Source organism: Talpa europaea, assembly GCF_964194135.1.
Source record: "Talpa europaea genome assembly, chromosome: 3".
Taxonomy (NCBI): domain Eukaryota; kingdom Metazoa; phylum Chordata; class Mammalia; order Eulipotyphla; family Talpidae; genus Talpa; species Talpa europaea.
The window spans coordinates 38,536,344-38,558,030 of record NC_140069.1 but is presented as its reverse complement, the minus strand read 5'-3'; the positions used below and the strand labels follow the sequence as shown (position 1 = coordinate 38,558,030).

The 21,687-nt window shown below is 34.4% G+C and overlaps 1 protein-coding gene across 3 annotated transcripts in view; it reads left to right on the top strand.

Moving 5' to 3' along the window:
- Nucleotides 1-11,507, top strand: part of LRRCC1 (leucine rich repeat and coiled-coil centrosomal protein 1) — a gene marked incomplete at both ends in the record, with an annotated part of 33,262 nt that extends 21,755 nt beyond the window's left edge. For all 3 annotated transcript variants that reach the window (XM_084230136.1, XM_084230135.1, XM_084230137.1), the window contains 7 exons: nucleotides 1,489-1,674; nucleotides 2,395-2,569; nucleotides 3,780-3,943; nucleotides 7,211-7,419; nucleotides 7,512-7,649; nucleotides 9,718-9,853; nucleotides 11,385-11,507. In XM_084230136.1, the coding sequence (XP_084086262.1) occupies nucleotides 1,489-1,674; nucleotides 2,395-2,569; nucleotides 3,780-3,943; nucleotides 7,211-7,419; nucleotides 7,512-7,649; nucleotides 9,718-9,853; nucleotides 11,385-11,507 (1,131 nt within the window). The remainder of the gene's footprint in view (nucleotides 1-1,488; nucleotides 1,675-2,394; nucleotides 2,570-3,779; nucleotides 3,944-7,210; nucleotides 7,420-7,511; nucleotides 7,650-9,717; nucleotides 9,854-11,384) is intronic.
- Between the last annotated feature and the right edge of the window lie 10,180 nt (nucleotides 11,508-21,687).

Below are 21,687 nucleotides of genomic sequence, written 5' to 3'. Positions count from 1 at the left end.
TGCAAACCTGTTTTAATTGCCCTCATCTTTAGGCAGCTGTCTTAATCCCATTATCCCCTCTGTCTACCACCTGTATCTCTGCCTCCAATTACAACAGAACTTTCTAAAATTAGTATTTATTGTCTTTGATTTTTCTGTGTCCCTCATCCATTAACCTGCTTCAGTCAGGCTTTTCATAATTGTTGCTCTAGTCTTGGCCACCAGCAATATCAACACTGAAAAGCTTCAGTCAGTTGAGGCCTCATAGTTGACTTTAACTGACAGAGTGGATCTCTTCCTCATTCTCTAGACTATTTCTTAAATCACACTACATCTCTTGATTTTCTTTGCTTTTTATTTTTTGTCAGTTTTATTTATTAGTTTCAGTTATTTTTCTCCAATATTTCATTATTCAAATAATCAAATTTCATTCCTTAAATTCCTGATAAACTCATCCATTATCGTGATTTTACATAGCCTCTGTAGAATGAAGATGTCCATGTTTATAACTCCACCCTGGATATTTTGCCCAAGTGATACACTTATCTAAACACCTACTTATGTATCTTAACACTGACCTGACCCCAAAGCTTCTATTTAACCAGTCTTCCTACTTAGTTAATGACAGCCCCACCCGTTGGGTGCTGGGGTCAAAAACATTAGAATCTTGACTCTTCTTTATCTCATGTCCCAGATCTCTTAACAGATTCTCTTAATAATCATTTACTATGACCCCTTAAGAGATTCAGTCACCATTATTTTAAAAATACACCTTATTCCTCACCACCTCTATTACTGCCACTTTGTCTTTCCCTTTCTTATTCTTAGAGATTCCTAGTCGTCCTTCCATTCTTGACCCATTTCTATTTATGCTCAACATATAGCAGCTAGAACTTTCTTTCCAAATGTAAGTTAGATCATATGACTTCTCTGCTCAAAGACTTCCGTTGCCTCCATTTTATTCAGTTTTATTAAAACTCTCTCCAGTTTAGCCCTCTTTTACCCGTCTGATTTCATCTCCTGCTACCTCCCCTTCATCTCATCTCACTCCTAGAATTCTCTTCTCACCTTTCTGCATAGTTATCTTCAAATTCTTCTGATTCTGCTTTATTTAATGTAAGCACATAGTATCATCTTACATGATGTATAATTTTTATGCTTATTGTTTTCAGTTTCTATGTACTAGGAAATTAGCTTGTCAAAAGGAGAGAATTTAGTCTGTGCCTAATGGCTGGCATGTAACTGGTCCTCAGTGAATATTTATTGAGTGAATGAATTCTGATTTTAGTTCAGACTCTAACTCCCTGAGTGATTGTGGGGCAATAATAAACCTCCACGGGTCTTGGCTTCATTATCTGGAAATTAATAGAGTGAAACAAATTATCTGTGTCAATAATTTATTCTTTTGCTAAAACTGGGATTCTAAAAATGGAAAGAAGCTGTTTCCAGAAACAGGTAATTTCTAAATATTTGGAGAACTGTTATTTATGATGCAATTTTGAAATATAGGTTAAAGATGGTTTTGAAAATGTTGCAACTGAGTTAGCAAAAAGCAAGCATGCTCTTATTTGGGCTCAACGAAAAGAAAATGAGTCTTCCTCTTTAATTAAAGATCTGACCTGTATGGTGAAAGAACAAAAAACAAAACTTGCAGAAGTTTCTAAAATGAAACAGGAAACAACAGCAAATTTACAGGTAAGACATTGTAACATTATATTTCCTTCTTAATTTTTCTATTCTTTTCTCAAGTGTATTAGGATGATTTTAGGGATATACAACTAAAGTAATTTTAAGTCATTATGCATTAGTCATGAATAATAAAAGTAGGATCTTAAACCACGATTTCTCAGATTGTAGTGCTTACAATAAAGTATTAAGAAAAATAAGTGAACTTTAAGAAATCTAAAAGGTTCCAGGTATACCATAGTATAACAAAAATTGTGGCAGTACTACTGATTGAGGTAACACAATGTAAATCACTCATATTAATTGTGCTTTTGTAGTGGTTTTTAGATATACCTCACTATAATAATTTCTAAATATCTTTGTTGCTATTGTTAATTTTTAACCATTATTGATATTTTGCCCCCAAAAGGACATTATTCCTAAATTGACCTTTAAATTATTAATATAAATTTCTAATCAGAAATTTTGAGTATTAAATCTGTAAATTTTTCTTTTAATAAATTAGACTGTCATTCAGAGGGTTTAAAGGAGTAGCCTCTTAAAATTTACTTTATACCACATAACATATATATCTTTAATAAAACTGAGACTTCCTAGATAAAAAATTTAGCGACATTTACTTTGTATTTATTAAATAACATTATTCTCCTTAAAAATGCAAAAAAAAATAAAGACGCACTTAAATATAATTGCATTCTTTTTTTTTTCATGTTTCTTGGGGGTATACAGAATCAAATCAACACCCTTGAAATTCTGATTGAAGATGACAAGCAGAAAAGTATTCAAATAGAACTTCTCAAACATGAAAAAGTCCAACTTATTTCTGAACTAGCAGCCAAGGAATCACTAATTTATGGTTTAAGGACAGAAAGAAAAGTATGGGGACAGGAACTGGCACTACAAGGTAAAATTAATATTCAATTTTCAAATGAATAATAGCCCATTCATCCAAACCAGCAAATCTGGGTATTGCAGAGAAAAGGAAGGGCTTAACTCTGCCTAGACATACCCAAAAAAAGGTGACACTTTATATGGACGGTTACATACGCATATGTGAGCATAACAGTAATGAAATGTCTTTTAGGAAATGGAAAGGAAATAGTTTATTACACCAATTATGAAGTTATAGCTCTGATTTTTGTTTTCTTTCCAGTATAATTTGGTGGTTACTTTTCTAAGCAAGCCTACCTTTATAACTGAGTAAGTTATTGAAAAATCTTTTTATATAATGCGTTTAAGTTATCTGTACTACATGCAGCATTTAATTATTTTCTAAAAATGGTAACTTCTTTTAAAATTGGTAACTTTATCCTGTATGCATGGAGAAAGGTGAGTGTATGAAAACCACTTTAGGTTTAGCTTGGTCTTACTCTCTTTCTACTCAGTCACTATACAGCAAGATATATACTCTATTTTATGGCATTTATAGGTACCTTATAAATTATGAATAAATAAGATGTTTTTTCTCAGTGAATTGTTGCTTGTTAGTCCATCCTATGTAGGAATCTTTAATATAATTTTATGTTTGATTGCCAAACATGACCAATTAAATATTATAATCCCAAGTTACTTATTCTTGCTTTGTGGTTTTAGGTTTTTAAGTAGGCACAGATGTTTTAATTCCTTTTTTTTTTTTTTTTTTGAAGATTTATTTACTTATGCATACAAGAGCTGTGGTACAGGCCAGAGGTGTGAGGGGGTGAGAATTAACCAGAGACAGAGTGGGGAACAGAACAGGCAGATGACTGAAGTACGCTGCTGAGAGTAGCAGCAGGCCAGTCAGGAGAGGTCTGCTGCACCATGTAGGTTGCTCCCTGGCTGGCTGGGGATCAAACTTGTGCTGCGAATTGAACTTGTGCTACAGAGGGTGTGGACAGCTTCATAGGTTGCATCTTAACCCCTTGCACCACCAGAGAGGCCCCCACCACAGATGTTTTAGAAGGCCTTTTTGTTCTCTTACCCTTTCCTCTTCATATAGTCTACTATATATATATAGTTTTCTTACTCAGTTTTTCTATTTATTTCAATATTATACTTTGTTAAATTAGATGTTCATAAAGTACAAATCACCCCAGGTCTTTTTAAGTTTATTGCTGACAATATTTGCTTCTTAGGATCTTCTCTAGCCCAAAATCGTGGAAAACTTGAGGCTGAAATTGAAAGTTTATGTAAAGAAAATGATTCTCTGCGAAAGGCAAATGAGCGTGAAAATGATGCATTAAGAATTAAGTGCAAAATCATTGAAGACCAGACTGAAACCATTGGAAAATTAAAAGAAGTAAGTTTTACATTTTATTTTTGGAAAAGAACCGATGACAAGTTTGAAAATGAAACTCAAATTATCCAGTAAATATTTGTCTCAGTGATTTTCAACTGTTGTAGAATTTAGAACAGACTGTCATGCGTTTCCTATTATAACATTTGGCATTTAAAAGTTGTGTATGACATTTATTAACTTGAGATTACCTTTATTCAGAATTTTATGAAAATTTATGACAGGAAATAGTATTGATAAAGGGTTAGTAATCATAAGAAAATTAATGTTTTATGTGTTTAACATATGCATTTAAAGCATTGTTTAGTATCTTCTAGTATTGCTAAATCACTTCTCAAAATTACAAGATCTACTATCCTGTATTTAAAAGTATATCAATAGATTTTAAAAGATTTATGCATTTTTCCCAGGAAATCTTTGTACTCTTTTTTTAACATGACCTCTTAAGAGAGGATACTAACAGGATCATTTGTTTCCAAGTATCTTTCGTGAAAATTCTCCTGAGAAAGTTTCTGAACATTATCTTGAGCACTGAATCAAATTTCAACTTCAAAATTTTCTTCTAGGGACTGTTTCTTAAAGTATAAAGACAATGGAGAGAGGGATTTTTAAGAAATGTATAAATAGGATAATCACCATAAAGTTACTTGTTCATTCCTTAGGGTAATTATGATTAAGATTTTTTTTTTCAGTCTTTAAGAAACTCCTTAAGAATTTAACCTCGGGCCTCCTATTGTGGTGCAGGCGGTTGAGCGCCGCACTGTGAAGCTGTCCGCAGCCTCTACCGTGCCGTTTCAATCCCAGCCGGCCGACGAGGGTTCCACATGGCGGGGCAGAACTCTCGTGTCGCACCCGCTTCTCCCCTCAGCAGTGTATTTCATCAGTCTGTCTGTTCTATTCCCTGCTCTGTCTCTAGTGAATCCTCTCACCCTCCTGTGCATCTGGCCTATACCCCAGTTCTTGTATAAATAAATAAAATATTTTAAAAAATCTAAAAAAAGAATTTAACTTTATTCAGTACAGAAGATAAGCATAATCTTCTTATAATGCTGCTATAATCATAGTTAAAGTGTAAAAATATAGGCTACGAAAGTTTGGACTATGTAGCCCTAAACAATTATATCGGTGTTGACTAAATTGAAATTTCAGTTTCAGTATTGCCAAAATTTAAAATACATCTATCATATATGCCAAGCAGACTTGAAAATTATTCATGAAATTTTGTAGCATTAAATTATTTTCGTGTTTTAAAAATCTAGTCAGCATATTTTCCCTTGAGTTAAGCTAATCTGAAACAGAAAGACTTGTGATTTGCATTTAAATTTCACATGACAGCGCAGATGATACTTTCCAAATAGTACATTGCTTTTGAGATAACTACTTCTATAGTAGGACCATTGACTCCTTATCAATCTCTAAGCAGTTTTCAAAGGAAATGACTACTAATGATGTGATTAGAATTGAAACACAGATGACTTTTAATTTTAGATTTAGGTTCTCAAAATTCATAATTTCAAAATTCTTTCATAATTTATTACATTTACTCAAGAATTTTGTCAGCCTCAAATATGAGCAGTATTGGTGTTTCTATCTAATTACATATCATATAGATAATAGTTATACTGATTTCTTTCAGTACTAAATTCATTATTGGTAAATCTAAAAGGAATAACAATCAAATCTACAAAATTTGCAGTTTGATGTTTTCAATTAAGTAGATTCTATAGTTAGCTTCTAACCATGGACATCAGAAACATTTTTTTTAATTGTTTCCTCCCTGTGCATTATTGGTACTTTATATTCTCATGCATCAGAAGACTCTGATGATGCAATTTTGGTGTGTTTTTTTTACATAGGGCTGTTTTATATGAATCTTTTATAGCTTTAGAGGATTCCTGATAATATGCATCAAGAGTGCCCACTCTTAACTGCTTCATAGAGTCATGGGGAAAAATACAATTCATGACTGTTATGCAGATCTTGGGTAAGACTAGAAAACGACCTGACATCATTGCCTAGAATTTTTAGACATAAAACACACTGAGGACTATGAACTGCATTTATTATAATGCTTATACATCCATATTTAAATTATTCTTGTCTAGTATTTGTTTGCTTCCATCCTTTCTTTCCTTAAAGGAAAAAAAAAAAAAGGCAAGGTGGGGCAGGGGAAATAGCATAAAAGGAAGAACTTCCAGTTTTGTCTTTTGTCACTTGCAGAGACTGATGTCAGTAGTTTAGTGTATAAGTGGGCTGTTCCAGATATCCATACATATCCTCATAAAGCAAACAAATATTCATTGGAACTATAAATAGCCCATATGTGACCTAACCTGCAAACATTTAACAATGCCTGTGGTAGTTCTGATATTTTTTGTAGGTTATCCTCTGATTTGTAGTATATAAATGTAAAGTCTGACTCATAATACAGAAGATATAATAAGAAGATATAATAAAATAAGGAAATGCTTGCTTAGCACAACAGAAATAACAATTGGTATCATACATACACAGAGCAAAGTAGTCTTTGCTATGTTCCTGTTGCTCCCCTTGAACTTTTTTCTTTTTGTCATGGAAACAGATCTTTTCAAATGCAAAAATATTGAATAGACATTTTTTTTTATTTTTATTGTTTTTTTTTTTTAATAGAGGCATTTTATTTATTTATTTATTTGTTTTGTTTTTGTTTGTACATGCACTGGGTACAGTCAGAAGCGCGGGAGGGTCAGAGAATTCACCAGAGCCAGAGCAGGGAACAGAGCAGGCAGAAGGACCAAAGTACACTGCTGAGGGGAGCAGCGGGCGGCAGGAGAGGTCTGCGCGCCATGTGGTACCCTCCTCTGGTGGCTGGGGAGCAGCCGGTGGGACCCTCCTCCGGTGGCCGGGGAGCAGCTGGGGATCGAACCGGCACCGCAGAGGCCGCGGGCAGCTTCGCAACCCAGCGCTCAACCGCTGCGCCACCGGGGAGGCCCTGAATAGACATTTTTGGTGTGCTGCTTTCTTTTCCTTCTCTTCTACTAGTCCTCTATGATTGATAATTACTAAAATAAAAAGTATAAGTAGGGCAAAAAATGTATCTTTCTTAATAGCACTTAAAGTAGAAGTGATGCTTCTTATTGTGAAAAAAAAAAACCTGTAAATATTTTCTAAAGCTCTTGAACATTCAATTTATTTTTAAACCTAGTTTTTATATTAATTTCAAGCCATATTTTAATTAATTAGAAAATGAGACATATAGGACTAATAAGAATACTGATTTTTTTCCTGAAGTGTTTACAGGAAAGAGAGGAAGAAATAAAAGTACTGCAAGAAAAGATCAGTGAAATACAAAAATGTACTCAAGAACAACTTGATGAAAAATCTTCACAACTGGATGAAATACTTGAGAAACTACAAAGACACAATGAAAGAAAAGAAAAACTAAAACAGCAGTTGAAAGTAAAAGAATTAGAACTCGAAGAAATTAGAAAAGCTTACAGGTATTATATAGTATGTCCTATTGGAAAGTAAAATATGTTTTAACAATTTCATATAACCAATTTTATCTTTAAAATTATCTCTTTCATACTAGTACACTTAATCAGAAGTGGCATGATAAAGGAGAAATTCTATGTCATCTTGAAATGCAAGTAAAAGAAGTAAAAGAAAATTTTGAAGTCAAGGAAAGGAAACTTAAAGCAGAAAGAGACAAAAGTATTGAACTACAAAAGTAAGCATTAAGTATTAAAGTAGATGGGGTATTTTTAATGTAAATACTGAATTAGGATAGGTGAAATACGTAGAAAGAAAGAAGAGCTAAAAATAAGTTAGACATAGTCATTGGCAAGTACTTTATTTTCATCCTGTTTATAAAACGGAAGATAGTTCCAACCTTAAATGTTTGATGTGAAGTTTAATTGTGTTTACATATATTTATATCTATATGTAATATAAGCTTGTGTGAATTATTTGTACTTAAACAGTGCCTGACATTTGAATACTGTTTTTATTACTGTGGTGATTGTTTTCATGCTGTTTGCATGAAAGCTGCTAGTAATATATTTGGATATTTTATGTACAATATAGAGAAAGAACTCACTTGACTTACCAAGGGCAATGAGCTGAAAACTCTAGAGAAGATGTAGATACCATTGGCCTGTACACACTGAGAATAAGAATTGATTTTAAAGGGGAGGAAAATATGTACCTGGATGCCACTGTTATATGGACTTTATAAAATATTCTAGGGAAATGAAGGCTTATCTTGTAAACTACATTATTAGATTTGTTAAGATAATGTATGAATTTGGCTGCCTTGTAAAGTAGCTAGCATAGTTTAATGATCAGTTTTTGTGTCAGGATATATAGTACTATAGATAACGTGGCATATAAATAGCCCACAAATCTCATATACAGATAGGTTTTATATCAAATCTAATAGAACCTGGAATTTGATTTCTTATACAACAGGTCCTCAAATAACGTTTCCTTATAACCTTGATGAGAAAAAACAATCCAGTCAACATTGAACAAAATTACCTTATTCAAGGACCTGCTTTCGTTGTATGTTGTTTCACATAAGGATGCAATTTCCAAGAACCTGTCATCAACATAAAATGAGAACTTTTACTATTATACTTCACAGAAAGTTTTGACTGATAAGTGCAGTTCTTGTTTGTCTGCTAATTGACCTGTTCTGCTTTGCTTTCATCCAAGCACCGATATAGGGACCTTGGCTTGGAACCTGTTGTGATTTTCTTTCTTGCCAGTCACAACTTTGTAACCTGGAGTCCTTTAGATCCTTAAAGAAACAATCATTTCCTATAAATAGTAATTCCTAAGCTTAATAAAAACCTTAAAGCCTGCCAATTTTCATAATTTCTTATATTGCATCGTTTATTGTGTAATTAATAACAAAAATAATACTTGGTTTTATAAATTAATGTCTTTATGACTAGGATTACTATATACAATTTTTAATTTAAGGGAATATTAATAAAATGAATTATTAATGAAAAAATTTAATTTGTATAGCTTTTTATAACATATAAATTGATTTTTTTTCTTTAATCTGGATTTTGAACTCACTAGTAATTTTGTGAGTTTTGTGAGATTGATGGTGTAGACAGGATTATCCTATTTTATAGTTGAAAAACTTGAATACAGTTTGTGACTGTTACAAGTAGGAATAAAAGAAAGGCTTTTAATTTATGGTCCTGGTGTTCAATTCACTACTACTATGGGTTGTTTCAAAGCCAGAAAATGTGTTACAGATTCCATTATTTTCATATGTCATTATGGACTTCACTTTTTTTATAAAATTATTCATATATAATATAATGGAATTGATGTTTGGCCTCTAAGAAACTTTTAGCACTGAAATTATTTTTAATGTGCTTATTATTAACATAAAGTTAGCATAAGGAAGTTAAACATAACATGTTTATAAGCTTAAAATGTTATACACATCTCAGTTTACTGTCACACTGCAAATACATGGAGAAAAGACAACTGGTAGCAGTCAACTGTAAAAGTACTTATAAACCATATCCTTAGGTTCAAAAGGAATGAAAACCAGAGTTCCCTAACTTTCAGATAGTGAAAGTGTAACAAATTTCCCTTGATATTAGTCTAGCCTATTCTGACTACCTGCATCTTTTGTTACCCACAATAGCCTTTTGCTACTTGGTGGAGTTAGGCATCCATTAATATTTGAATGTAAGAGCTGTTAGCTAAAAAGAAACAATTCCTAAGTTTTAGACACACAGGTAGATATGTGTGTTTGTTTTGTTTTTAAGGGATGCAATAGAAAAGCTTCATAGTATGAATGATGCCTTTAAAAAAAAAGTTGACACAATTGTTGAAGCTCATCAAGCTGAAATAATACAGCTGACAAGTGAAAAGCAGAAATATATTGAAAATGCAAATTTAAAGGTACTGTAAGTAAAATTCACTTTGATAAATTATTAAATTGATAAATAACTAAATAAATAGAATCTTTGAGAATTATAAAAGGGCAACTTAATAATCAAATAAATGTGAAGAATATTTCCAAAACTGTCATGAAACTTGGCCAGAATATGGGTAATAATTAGGTTAGTTGAAGCATATAATTCTAATGTAACCAAAATTGTCATTGTGATCCTGATATGTACCTGCACCATGTTCTGTCAACAAAATTTGCCCCTAGTTATACATAGGCAGGGTAAGGATGTGAATGTGTTAAATATAATCAATCACTATCCATCACTACTTTGGAAAAAGTCCTCAAAGAGTGATTTATTATAAATTAGGATTCAAGACTGTTAAGTTTATCTTTTAACATCATTGACAAAGGACTGTGGATAAAGTAATGCAGAATCAGAAGCAAACATCAGTATCACTTATGTAACTTTTTAATAATAACATATGCGTGTACTTCCCCCCTAAGACTTAATTTACTAAATTTGGGTCAGATCCAGCTATTTTTAAAACTCCATAGGTGATTCTAATGTGATCCCTGTTAATGTACACTAGATGAGGGACAATTGTGAATTACTATTGTCCCCTGATTTTGAAGTTAGAAACTGAGATATCTGTAAAAGTGGAGATTTAATAATCAGCAACTGGAAAAGAGTTCAATAACAGAAAGACAAAAGTAATATACCATATAATTATAATCAAGGTTGTATGATTAAGTCACATTACTCTTAGGAATCTATAGAAAGAGGCAATAAGGTCTTTGGAAATAATCACAATAAATAAGTATAACTTCTTCAAAATTCAGTTTTTTTAAATATTTTTTTAAAGATTTATTTATTTATTTATATTAGCACTGGGTACAGTCAGAAGCATGGGAGGGTGAGAGAATTCACCAGAGCCAGAGAGGGGAACAAAACAGGCAGACTGATGAAATACACTGCTGAGGGGAGCAGCGGGCTGTAGAAAAGGTCTGCATGTCTATTTAAAATCTATTGAGTGTTTAACCAAGAAGGTACATTAGGTAATGTTAAATAAAGTATAAGAAAACATTAATGGAAGGGGAAATACTGTGTTGGACTTTGGACCACCTGCCAATATTGGTGTTGGAATTATGTGTCTATTAGAGAGCTAGAGAAATTGTACCAAAAGTTAAATGTGATAATCATGAAAAATATTTTTTGAGACATCACATAGATAATTTAGGTGAGAAGGAACAGTGCTTTTCTAAAGAAACGTGAGACTATCAGTACTCTCTCTGATACAAAGGGGTGGCCATGTTGATAGTCTACTGTCAGGAGTACTGTATTAGAGAAAGTACTGATACCCTCTGAAATATAATGTTTACTATATAAACACTTTTCTCTCAGTATTGAACAAGTTACATTTTATTACCCTCTTTGCTTTTAATTAATATCACAAATTAGAATGTGCATAAGAATGAATTTTTCAGAATGCATTTGGAAATATTTTCTCTAAGAAAATTAAAATTTATATGTTGATTTAGGTTTGTCAAGTTGAAGAAGAAATGCGTGGACTTCTGGAAGAAACATTCAAGAACAAAAAAGCAATGGAAGTTAAAATTAAGCAACTTGTTTATGCTCTAAATGAAATTCAGCAAGAAATGTGATGGTTCTGAGAACAAATTTAATTGAAATGGATCAGCAAATCTATTGTAAAAATGATTAAATATTGTAATAGTAGTAACTGCTATGACTTTCAAATGTCTTTTTCTATACATTTCATTCTGATTATATTTTAAAAGACTTGCTCAATTGTATATCTAGGTTTTTATAATAAATTGTTGATAATTGTGTGTATTAGAAAGGCCTATCAAAATAACTAGATTTAAGACACTGTCTTGTTTCTCTGCTATACATTGTTTGATTACTACACATTTGCTACAAATATGTAAATGAAAATTAAGATTTTGACTATATGAGGGGAAATATTTAATCATTGCTGTTTCCTTATTGTGGTGAAGAACTAATTATATATACTATTTTAAAATCATGGTAACTATAGCCAAAAAGTATTTGCAATCTGAATAGGAAATGTGAAAATCTTAAGAAAGCATGTACAGCCATCTCCGTATCACTCATAATGTTCCCTTTTTATAATGCATATGACTTTTTCATTAAAGATTACATTTAAGGTTTTATAAACATTGTTCCTCAAAAGAAACACTAACATTCCACCGTTATTTTATCTTTTAATCACTCTTTATGAAGACATTTCTTATTCTGCATTGGAAATAGTTTTCTTTCACTTCCCATCAAGTCATTAATTACCGTTTCACTTTTGTCATTTCTTAAGTTGCTAAACAAAAATTCTATTCTTTTTACTATTTCTAAAAGAAAAAATATAATTCCACATTATAAACCAATAACAACTGAACTAAGACTTATTTTTGTTTGTTTGTTTTTAAGATTTATTTATTTATGCATACAAGAACTGGGGTACAGGCCAGAGGTGTGTGGGGTGAGAGGATTCACTAGAGACAGAGTGGGGAACAGAACAGGCGGATCCACTGAAATACACTGCTGAGGGGAGCAACGAGCAAATCAAGAGAGGTCTGCTGCGCCATGTGGGTATCTCCCTGGTGGGGGATCGAACTTGTGCTACAGTGGCTGCAGATAGCTTCATAGGTTGTGTCTTAACCCCTTGCACCACCAGGAAGGCCCAATGAACTACGTTTTAAAAGATTTTATTTAAATTCTTGATTGATAGTTTAATCTCTTAGCAAATTTAGGAAGTTTTCTGTATTATTTTTCCAATGTTTTATTTCCCTCACCCTCCAATTTCCATTATACATGCTTGATGGTGTCATAGATCTCAGTATGAAATTTTCCTATAAGGAAATACAGAAGAGGGCTGAGGGAAATGAAAGAAACATTGGAAAAATAATACTGAAAACTTCCTAAATTGATAAAAGAGGTTAACCTACCAATCAAGAATTTCAATAAAAGCCAGGATAAATGCAAAGAAAGCCATACCTAGACAATTTATAGTCATATAGTTAACAGTTGATTTCTCATAGAAAACAATGGACGTCAGAAGTCCATGACTTGAGGTACTGAAAAAAAAGGAGCTATAAACCAAGAATTCTACATCCTGCAAAATAAAGGCATTCCCAGACAAATAGAAAATGTTTTCCAGTGAGCCTACCTTAAATGTTCAAATACTAAAGGCTGAAAGAAAATGATACCAGATAGTAACTCAAATCTGGAAAAAATTAACTTTGGAAACACTAAATGTGGATATATTTTTATATAAACTATTTTTCTTCTAGAACAGCAATAACACTTGTTGAATTATAGCAGATACACTATGGCATGAAGTTGGGGGAAGTAGCTGTGTTGTAGCTCTTGTATATTTATGTATTTACCAGATTACCACCAATCTTCAAATTATGATAAAGTTCATATTTTAATCTTTATTATAGCACTAAGAAAATAAAATGCATATAGTTAAAAATAACAGTAGATTCCACTTTTGGAATGGATGTACAAGAGAACTTTTGTGGACCTGTTTCCCAGCCATTCACCCATTAGTGGTGAAGAATATCTTAAAACATCCATCTAAAGTGTGAAAATTATCTTAATGTTACAGGGCAAACCCCTCTAAAACAGGTTGTCTGACTGTGGGTCCTCACCTGTGTTTAAAAGGGACTTATACTGCAGGAACACACAAAAGGTTAACAAAGATTTGTTGTTTTTTTTTTTTTTATAAGGGAAAGGGAAATGAAGAAATGTACAACTCAGGGAGAAAAGACAGAGATAAAGTCTAATGTGTCTTACCTGTTCCACCCACCTGGAATCCCAAGTGACCCCCTGAGACCAAACCTGCCTGGCCAAGAGCATGAGCCAAGTGAGGGACGCCCCCACCCCACTAAGATGGCTGGTTTTTATTTACAAGCAGAGAAAATGGCTGCTTAACTCCACCCTTAGGTCCTCCCAACTTCCCTTGGGGGATCCTGGGGTTTGTAGTTGACAGTGTCTTAATGGAGTGGGGTGGCATCCACAAAGCCTGTATGGAATTCACTCAGGACATCCTTTCCCCCTAACAGTAAGATAAAACAAACATTTAAGAAAATTTATTAAATCTTTGTAAGAACAGCAAAAGTCTGGCATTGAGCCATAACCATCTTTCACCAACTTTAGTTCAACCTGATGGGAATCCCACGATGCATTGTTGTGGTCAAGAAAATAAGATTTTCTCTTCCTTTAGCTCTCCGACAAAGGATAAAGTAACCATGGTGGGCAGATGATTGAAAGCATTTCCGAGTCCAACCTAACTGCACAGGCTGAATTCCTGGTGAGTATACGTACTAGGTAGGGGCTCTCTTTCAACCAGCATCCACACAGGGCAAAAGCTCTTCCTCAGAGTAGACCAAAAATACGGGATAGGCACAGAGTAGGTTTCTAGGATCTGAGCAGACAGGTGGCTAAAGGAGAGTCCTGGAGCCCTCGGTGGCTCTCTTGGGCTTTTATTAAGCTTCACATGCGTTGCAGCAATCAGGTACACGGCAGGCAGGGGTGCCAGGGGACCAGGAGGCCGGCGGGAGAAGTTCAAGCTTGAATGTGTTCTCAAAAATAATGAAGACAGTGGAAATGATTAATAGGAGGTTGGTAGTTCTATGAGGGCGACAAACTAAAACTTACCCAAGTAGTTTACCAATCAGAACTACTGAAAGAGAAATTAAGAACTTCCCAAGGGGGACTTCCTGGTGGCGCAAAGGGTTAATTAAGCAAGCACTGCACTATGAAGCAATCAACAGCCTCTGCATAATGAGGTCCATCCACAGCCAACCAGGGAGAAACCCACATGGTGCAGCAGACCTCTCCTGTCTCGCCTTCTGGTCCCCTCAGCAGTGAATTTCAGTCACTCTACCTGTTCTGTTCCCCATTCTGTCTCTGGTGGACCCCCTCCCCCCCCCCACATCTCTGGTCTGTACCTCAGTTCTTATATGCATAAATAAATAAATCTTAAAAAAAAAAAAAAACTTCCAGAGGTTGGAAAAACCTCAAAGACATCTCATATACTACAATCAGAATTGAATTATATTGAAGCAATTGATACCCTATGATTTTGTCTGAAATAGTAATCTGTCAGCAGGTATAATGTCAAAAATAACAGAAGGACCCTACTAAAAACCAGTGTCATCAAAGATAACTGCAGTCTCCTGACTGCACCTATGGATAAATATCAAGGTAACACTGCAGGGAGTTTGCTAAACTCATCTACTAAATTACTACACAGACAAGCAGATAGCAACAACAACAACAAAAAAGTCTCACAAGAGGGTCTCATTGCTAAATATATTCCCTAAAATATAGTTTGGTTTCATCTAAAGAAATATGAGACATGTATAAACTTTCAAGAAGATACACAAATGGCCAACAGGCACATAAAGAATTTGCTCAATGCAAATCAAAGATATTAGGATGACAACTGGGGTGGAATGAGGGGGGACTATCAATGAGGATGTAGAAAATTTGAAACACTTGTGCCCTGCTGGTGGGAATGCAACATGATGCATCAGCTGTGAAGAACATGAGTCCCTTAAAAAAATTTAAAATGGAATTATGTGATCCAGCATTTCTGCTGCTTGGCCTCTATGCAAAAGAATTGAAAGTAGATATTTGCCTAACATATTTGAACACTTCTGTCCAGAGCACCATTGTTAGCCAAAGGTGGAAACAATCCAATTGTCCATTGACAAATGGTTAAATAACATGTGCTATGTGTATAGACATACAATGGAAGATTACCAATCTTTAGGAAAGATGGAAATTCTGACACAGGCTGGAACATAGATGAACCTTGAGGACTTTATGCTAGATGAAGTACTAAAAAAATAGAATGGTGGGCCTCCCCGGTGGCGCAGCGGTTGAGCGCTGGGTTGCGAAACTGCGCGCGGCCTCTGCGGCGCCGGTTCGATCCCCGGCTGCTCCCCGGCCACCAGAGGAGGGTCCCACATGGCGTGCAGACCTCTCCTGCCGCCCACTGCTCCCCTCAGCAGTGTACTTCGGTCCTTCTGCCTGCTCTGCTCCCCGCTCTGGCTCTGGTGAATTCTCTCACCCTCCCGCGCTTCTGACTGTACCCAGTGCATGTATAAACAAAACAAACAAACAAACCAGCAAACAAATAAATAAAGCATGCCTCTATAAAAAAAAAAAAATAGAATGGTGTTTGCCCAATGCTCAGCTGAGTGCAACAGGGGGAGTTACAGTTTAATGGATGCAGAGTTTCAGTTTTGCAAGCTGGAAAGGGTTGTGCAGCTGCATGCTGGTATAAGTGCATAACACTGAATCTACTTAAAACCAATGAACTGTATTCTTAAAAAATCAAGATACTAAATTTAATGTTTTATGTATTTTATCTCAATTAGAAACAATTTTTAGAAAGCAGTAAGCTCAAAAAAATGAGCAAAGGGTATGAATAGACATTTATTCAAATAAGATGTACAAATGATCAGTAAGTATTTGAAAAGATGTGTGATATCATCAGTCCCTAGAGAAATGCAATTCAAAATCACAATGAAATAATACTTCTCACATCTGAATTAACCTATAATAAGGAAGTAATTCCCACAAAAAAAAAGCTGAGGTTTGAATGGTTTCATCAGTGAATGCTATGAAATATTTGAGGGAGAAATTAAACGAGTCCTAGTCTAACCAAATTCTTTCAGAAAATAGATGATAAAGGACATTTCCCAAATGATTCTATGTAACTACTAATATGCTGATAATTTCTGGATTCTGCTGATATCTACCAATTTGTGCCACTTGTGATGACTGTCAATATTAAGAGTGGGCTTTGATGGTCAGACCAGCCTGGAGTTCCTCTCTGAACACTAAGATACTTGAGATTTCACCTTTGACCACGCTGGTGATGGTAGGTGGCCACGGTGCTGTGCTCTTTCCTTTCGATAGTCCCCTGTGCGCAGCAGGCACTGTTGAACTAATTAGCAGTGAGAACTTGACTTGTAATGTGCCTCCTAGGACTGTGTCAGAGTTGTTATCTTCTAGCCCTGCGGTTAGATGATGGCCAACTATATTTGGCCAAACTCATGTGTTTGTTTTTTTATAAGTCTCTAAATAGTCCATAGCAATAGAGTCCATCCATTCTTTGCCCACTTCCACTGTTCACTTTCTTCAGAATGATGATCTAAAGAGGATATGAACTTGATATCTAAATTTCTATACATTTTACAGACATTTCTGTTTACCTAAGCCATCATTACAGAACTAAAGTGCACTTTACTGTCTGGTAATATTGCCCTAGTGGATAATTCCTTGCAACCCATATAGCCAGGTCATGGTTATCATACAGTGACTGCCATTGCCTAGTCCTACTTTGCCATAGGCTGTCCTTGTAACTGCCACAGCTTTCAATAAATTACCTTAGTCTAGCAACTTTTTCATTTTCATTTACGTACTGCAGTCTCTGGTGGCAATGTACATATTTTGATTTTAAAGTCCATTTTCTTAGGCTATGACTCACTGAGAATCAGGGTAAAATGGGAGATTTGAAGGATCTATACCACCTCTTTCCATTATTTTTAAGCCTCTGTAGGAGTAGTGGGGAGGGGGGGTTGACTTAAAGATATCTACCTGTCATCAGTGGTGAAGAGAATATTGATTTGTACTTTCCACTCCTTGAAGGCCTTTCCAACTCTCAGTGTAAACAATGCTGGCATACATCACCTAGTATTTTGTAAACATTACTGAATTTAGGAAAGTTGTGTGCCTGCTCTCTTTAATGACATAACCCACGAAATGATTCTGAACTTCGTAATTCATGTAATACATAATCAACTAAACACCATAAGAGAAAAGGTTTTCTGCTGGTCTTTGCTTTTTAAAATAGCATACATATAGTTTGATACATGTGTTTTTATAAATAAAATATTGCAGAGCAAGATAGAACGGTACATTTCTTAAAGTTAGGTAATTCTTTATGTTAAGGGATTGAATTCATTCATTCATTCATTCATTCATTCATTTAGAGTGCTTTATTTTTTATTCCAGGGGAAAGATCTGGCACTGCAAAAGAAATTGAAAGATATGGGAAACATTTTTTGGTGAGAAATTATTTTTTGACAGCAACACTTCTTAGATTACTCCCTCTTGGTGATTAATCCAAAAATTTTCAACACTCTGTTAATATAGGTCTCAGTTGCCAAAGGGTTTGTATCTGACCGTACCATGTCTAAGTTTGTTTCTAAATTAGGACAATATTTTGAACAGGAGTTCTTTATGTGATGGCTCAATATTTGGACAGGCTGTCGTCTTATGCATTGGTTGCTTAGTGATAAGCATTTTTATCTTACAAAAATTTCAAAGAAATGGCTGTTATCAACAGTGTTTCCAGTGGGAGAGTTGCTGAGCAACTTTGTTTTCTCAGGAAGGTCTAAAGGACATGCAGTTTCAGTAAATGTTTGATCATATTAACCTTTCCTTTTTATCTACAAGAGTAGTTAGTGAAATGTTCATGCACAAATAGACACTTACAGTGTATACTACTAGTCTAACAAACGTGGGTCTCTTTTTCTTTTGAATATTTATTTTGAAAGTAAGAGTCCACATGTAAAGTCATAAGCATTAGCCTAATGAAAATGAGAATTAGAATTAAAAATCTTAATACCACTCATTAAGAATTACTAGAAGCAACTATTTTTTGCTATGTTTAATATCATGCCATGTTTTTGATATATGTGCTCTTTCTGTAATCTACTATGAGAGGGTGGTATGGTAGAATATATTGCTAAATAAATTTAAAATTTCCCTAATGAGTGTGAATTAAATTTCGATGTATGTTTGAATGTAATGTGAATTTCCTATTTCTACATATAGAGCACAAATTTATGAAGGCAAGGTTTTAGCATTACGTGTCACATTATTGTACCATGTAGGTTATGTGAGCAAAGAATGTTTATCTTAACGAGAAATTAGTAACCCTTGAACTATATCTTTTCCATGAAGTTCTTTCAACCTAGAAAGTACAGAGCATTGTATTTTGTAAGGCTTGAAAAGGAAAAATAGAAAGCCAAATTTGTTTTCAATAACTTAGAACAGATTCAGTTTGTTAGCTCAAAGGAGACTTGACAGTTGGAAACTCTAACTGATCATGACCACGAAATAGTTTCATGGTAAAAAAGAAAGTATGGGGCCTCCCCGGTGGCGCAGTAGTTGGGCGCTGGGTTGCGATGCTGCCCACCGCCTCTGCAGCGCCGCTTCGATCCCCGGCCATGGGTGAGGATCCCACATGGCGCGCAGACCTCTCCTGCCACGCGCTGCTCCTCTCAGCAGTGTGCTTCCTCAGTCTGCCTGTTCTGTTCCCAGCTCTGGCTCTGGTGAATTCTCTCGCCCACCCGCACTTCTGACTGTACCCAGTGCTTGTATAAATAAATAAATAAATCTTAAAAAAAAAAAAAGCCATAATCTGTAAGCAAATAAAATGTAGTTGCATTTTCCAAAATATTTAACTACTATACAGACACAACCATATATAAATATATATATTTAAAGATTTATTTATTTATGCATATAAGAACTAGGGTACAGACCAGAGGTATGGGTGTAAAAGGATTCACCAGAGACAGAGTGGGGTACAGAACAGGCAGATTCACTGAAATACACTGCTGAGGGGAGCAGAGGGCCAGTCAGGAGAGGTCTGCTGCGCCTTGTGGGTAGCTCCCTGGCCGGGGATCGAACTCGTGCTGTCGTGGCTGCGGACAGCCTCATAGGTTGTGTCTTAACCCCTTGCGCCACCAGGGAGGCCCACAACTGTATATATTTTTAATTGATTCTGGATTTCTATGAAAACGGCCTATGTGAAATTCCACAAATATTTGTTAGACCTGTTAGTTCAAGGAACAATGGACTAATAAATCATTCTGTCAAATTCAGAATATTTAAATCTTCCCTCATACCCCTAAAATGGCAAAGCTGCTGTGTTTCCAAATGCATAAATACAAAGAAAATATAATCTAGAGCATATAAACAATATTATAATAGATCATAATATCTGCCAATTAATCCTGTGTAACTAATCTGAATTTAACAAAGGATTACTGTCATGCATTTATTATTCTATGGGTCAATGCAATATAGTTTAGCTGAATTGAAATATTATAGTATAAAAAAATCTTACCTACACCTTGCTGACATGGTATGAATCCTTTTGATGGAAAAAATTTAAGTCTGTCAGAATTGGACAAAAAACTACTGTAACAATTATTGACCTTTATAAAGTTGTTTTCTTTATAGCCAAGAGTGTACAGAAATCAGTCAGATTAACATTTTAAAGCAGTGAACAATATTTTCTCAAAGATTTGTGTTATAATTTTTAAAATCATATTTCTAAAGTAATTTTATTAGCAGAAATTGCCAGTTAGCAATATTAAAAAGCGTCTGTGTTATCAGAAGCTGATATGATCACCTGATCATATCAATAGAAACTGAGAAAACTGACAAGATACAACATCCATTTATTATAAAAACTCTCCATAATTGGAATAAAAGGAACATTTCTTTACATAATAAAAGTCATTTACAAACCCACATCTAACATCATACTAAATGGTTAAGAGCATTTTCCCTGACAGCAGGAATGAGACAAGGTGTCCATTCTCATTATTCCCTACAGACTGGAAAAAGATATTTGCACATCACACATATAACTCAACTCATTTAACTCAACAACAGCAAATAACCCATTATCATCTCATCCTTGTGAAACCAGCCTACATCATCAAAAAGATTGTAATTGACAAGTATTGGTGAGAGTGTGGAGAAAAAGAAATACTCATTCTCTGTAGCAGTCTCTATGGAAAATACTAAGGACATTCTTCTAAAAACTGAGAATGGAAATAATGGAATTGCGGCATATATATTCTGTGGAATACTACTAATCTAGAGGGAAAAAACCATGCCTTTTATGACAATATGGATAGAACTTAGGGTGATTTTCTCACTTTACAGTAAGTGAAACAAGTCAAAAAGTCAAAGTCAGCTACATGATGATTTCACTCATTTGCAGAATATAAATAACCAAAAACCCAAACTGGCAAAACAACACTACAAAATGACCCTTTGATTCTGTGAAAAATACAGTTACTAGAGAGAATAGGGGAGGATGAAGAGACGGGGAATATGTGTGATAAAGTATTGGGATTGGAGCTTTGGTGGTGGGTGAGTGAAGTATGTGTACACGCTGAGTTGTGAGCTGTACTCCTGAAATTATATATTTTTGTAAAAAAATGACAATTCAATAAAACTTGATTTAAAGAAGAAAAACTATTTTCAAGATTACCAAAATCATTTCTATATAGCACAAGCTACAAGCTGCGATATGCATTGTCTGCCCAAAATATGTTTAAAAGTTCTAACCCCCATCTTTAAAACATATTGATATCAGGTTTTGTTTTTTACAGCTTTATGATTTAAAAAAAGGCTACCTGGTTATTAATAAGGTTCTGCGCCTAACAAAACTTCTTGTAAATGGTCTGAGTTATTTCACTTCATTTCAGCCATACTTTTTGCTAGCGTATTGTTTTGAATTAAGCAATATCTTTTTTGCACGAAGCTTTTTGATTAATTACTACATCTGGAATTTTCATTCCCCTAACACTTACTGTGCATTTACTATATTCAAAATGCACGATTCCAAGTCATTTAAAATTTAGTCATGATTCTTAACAGTTGTAATCAAAAGAGAAAAATCTTTCATTTACTCAGTTCTATAATCGATTTCATTTACCATCAACGGTTTGAGGATCAACGAACACAAGAACTTGCGCA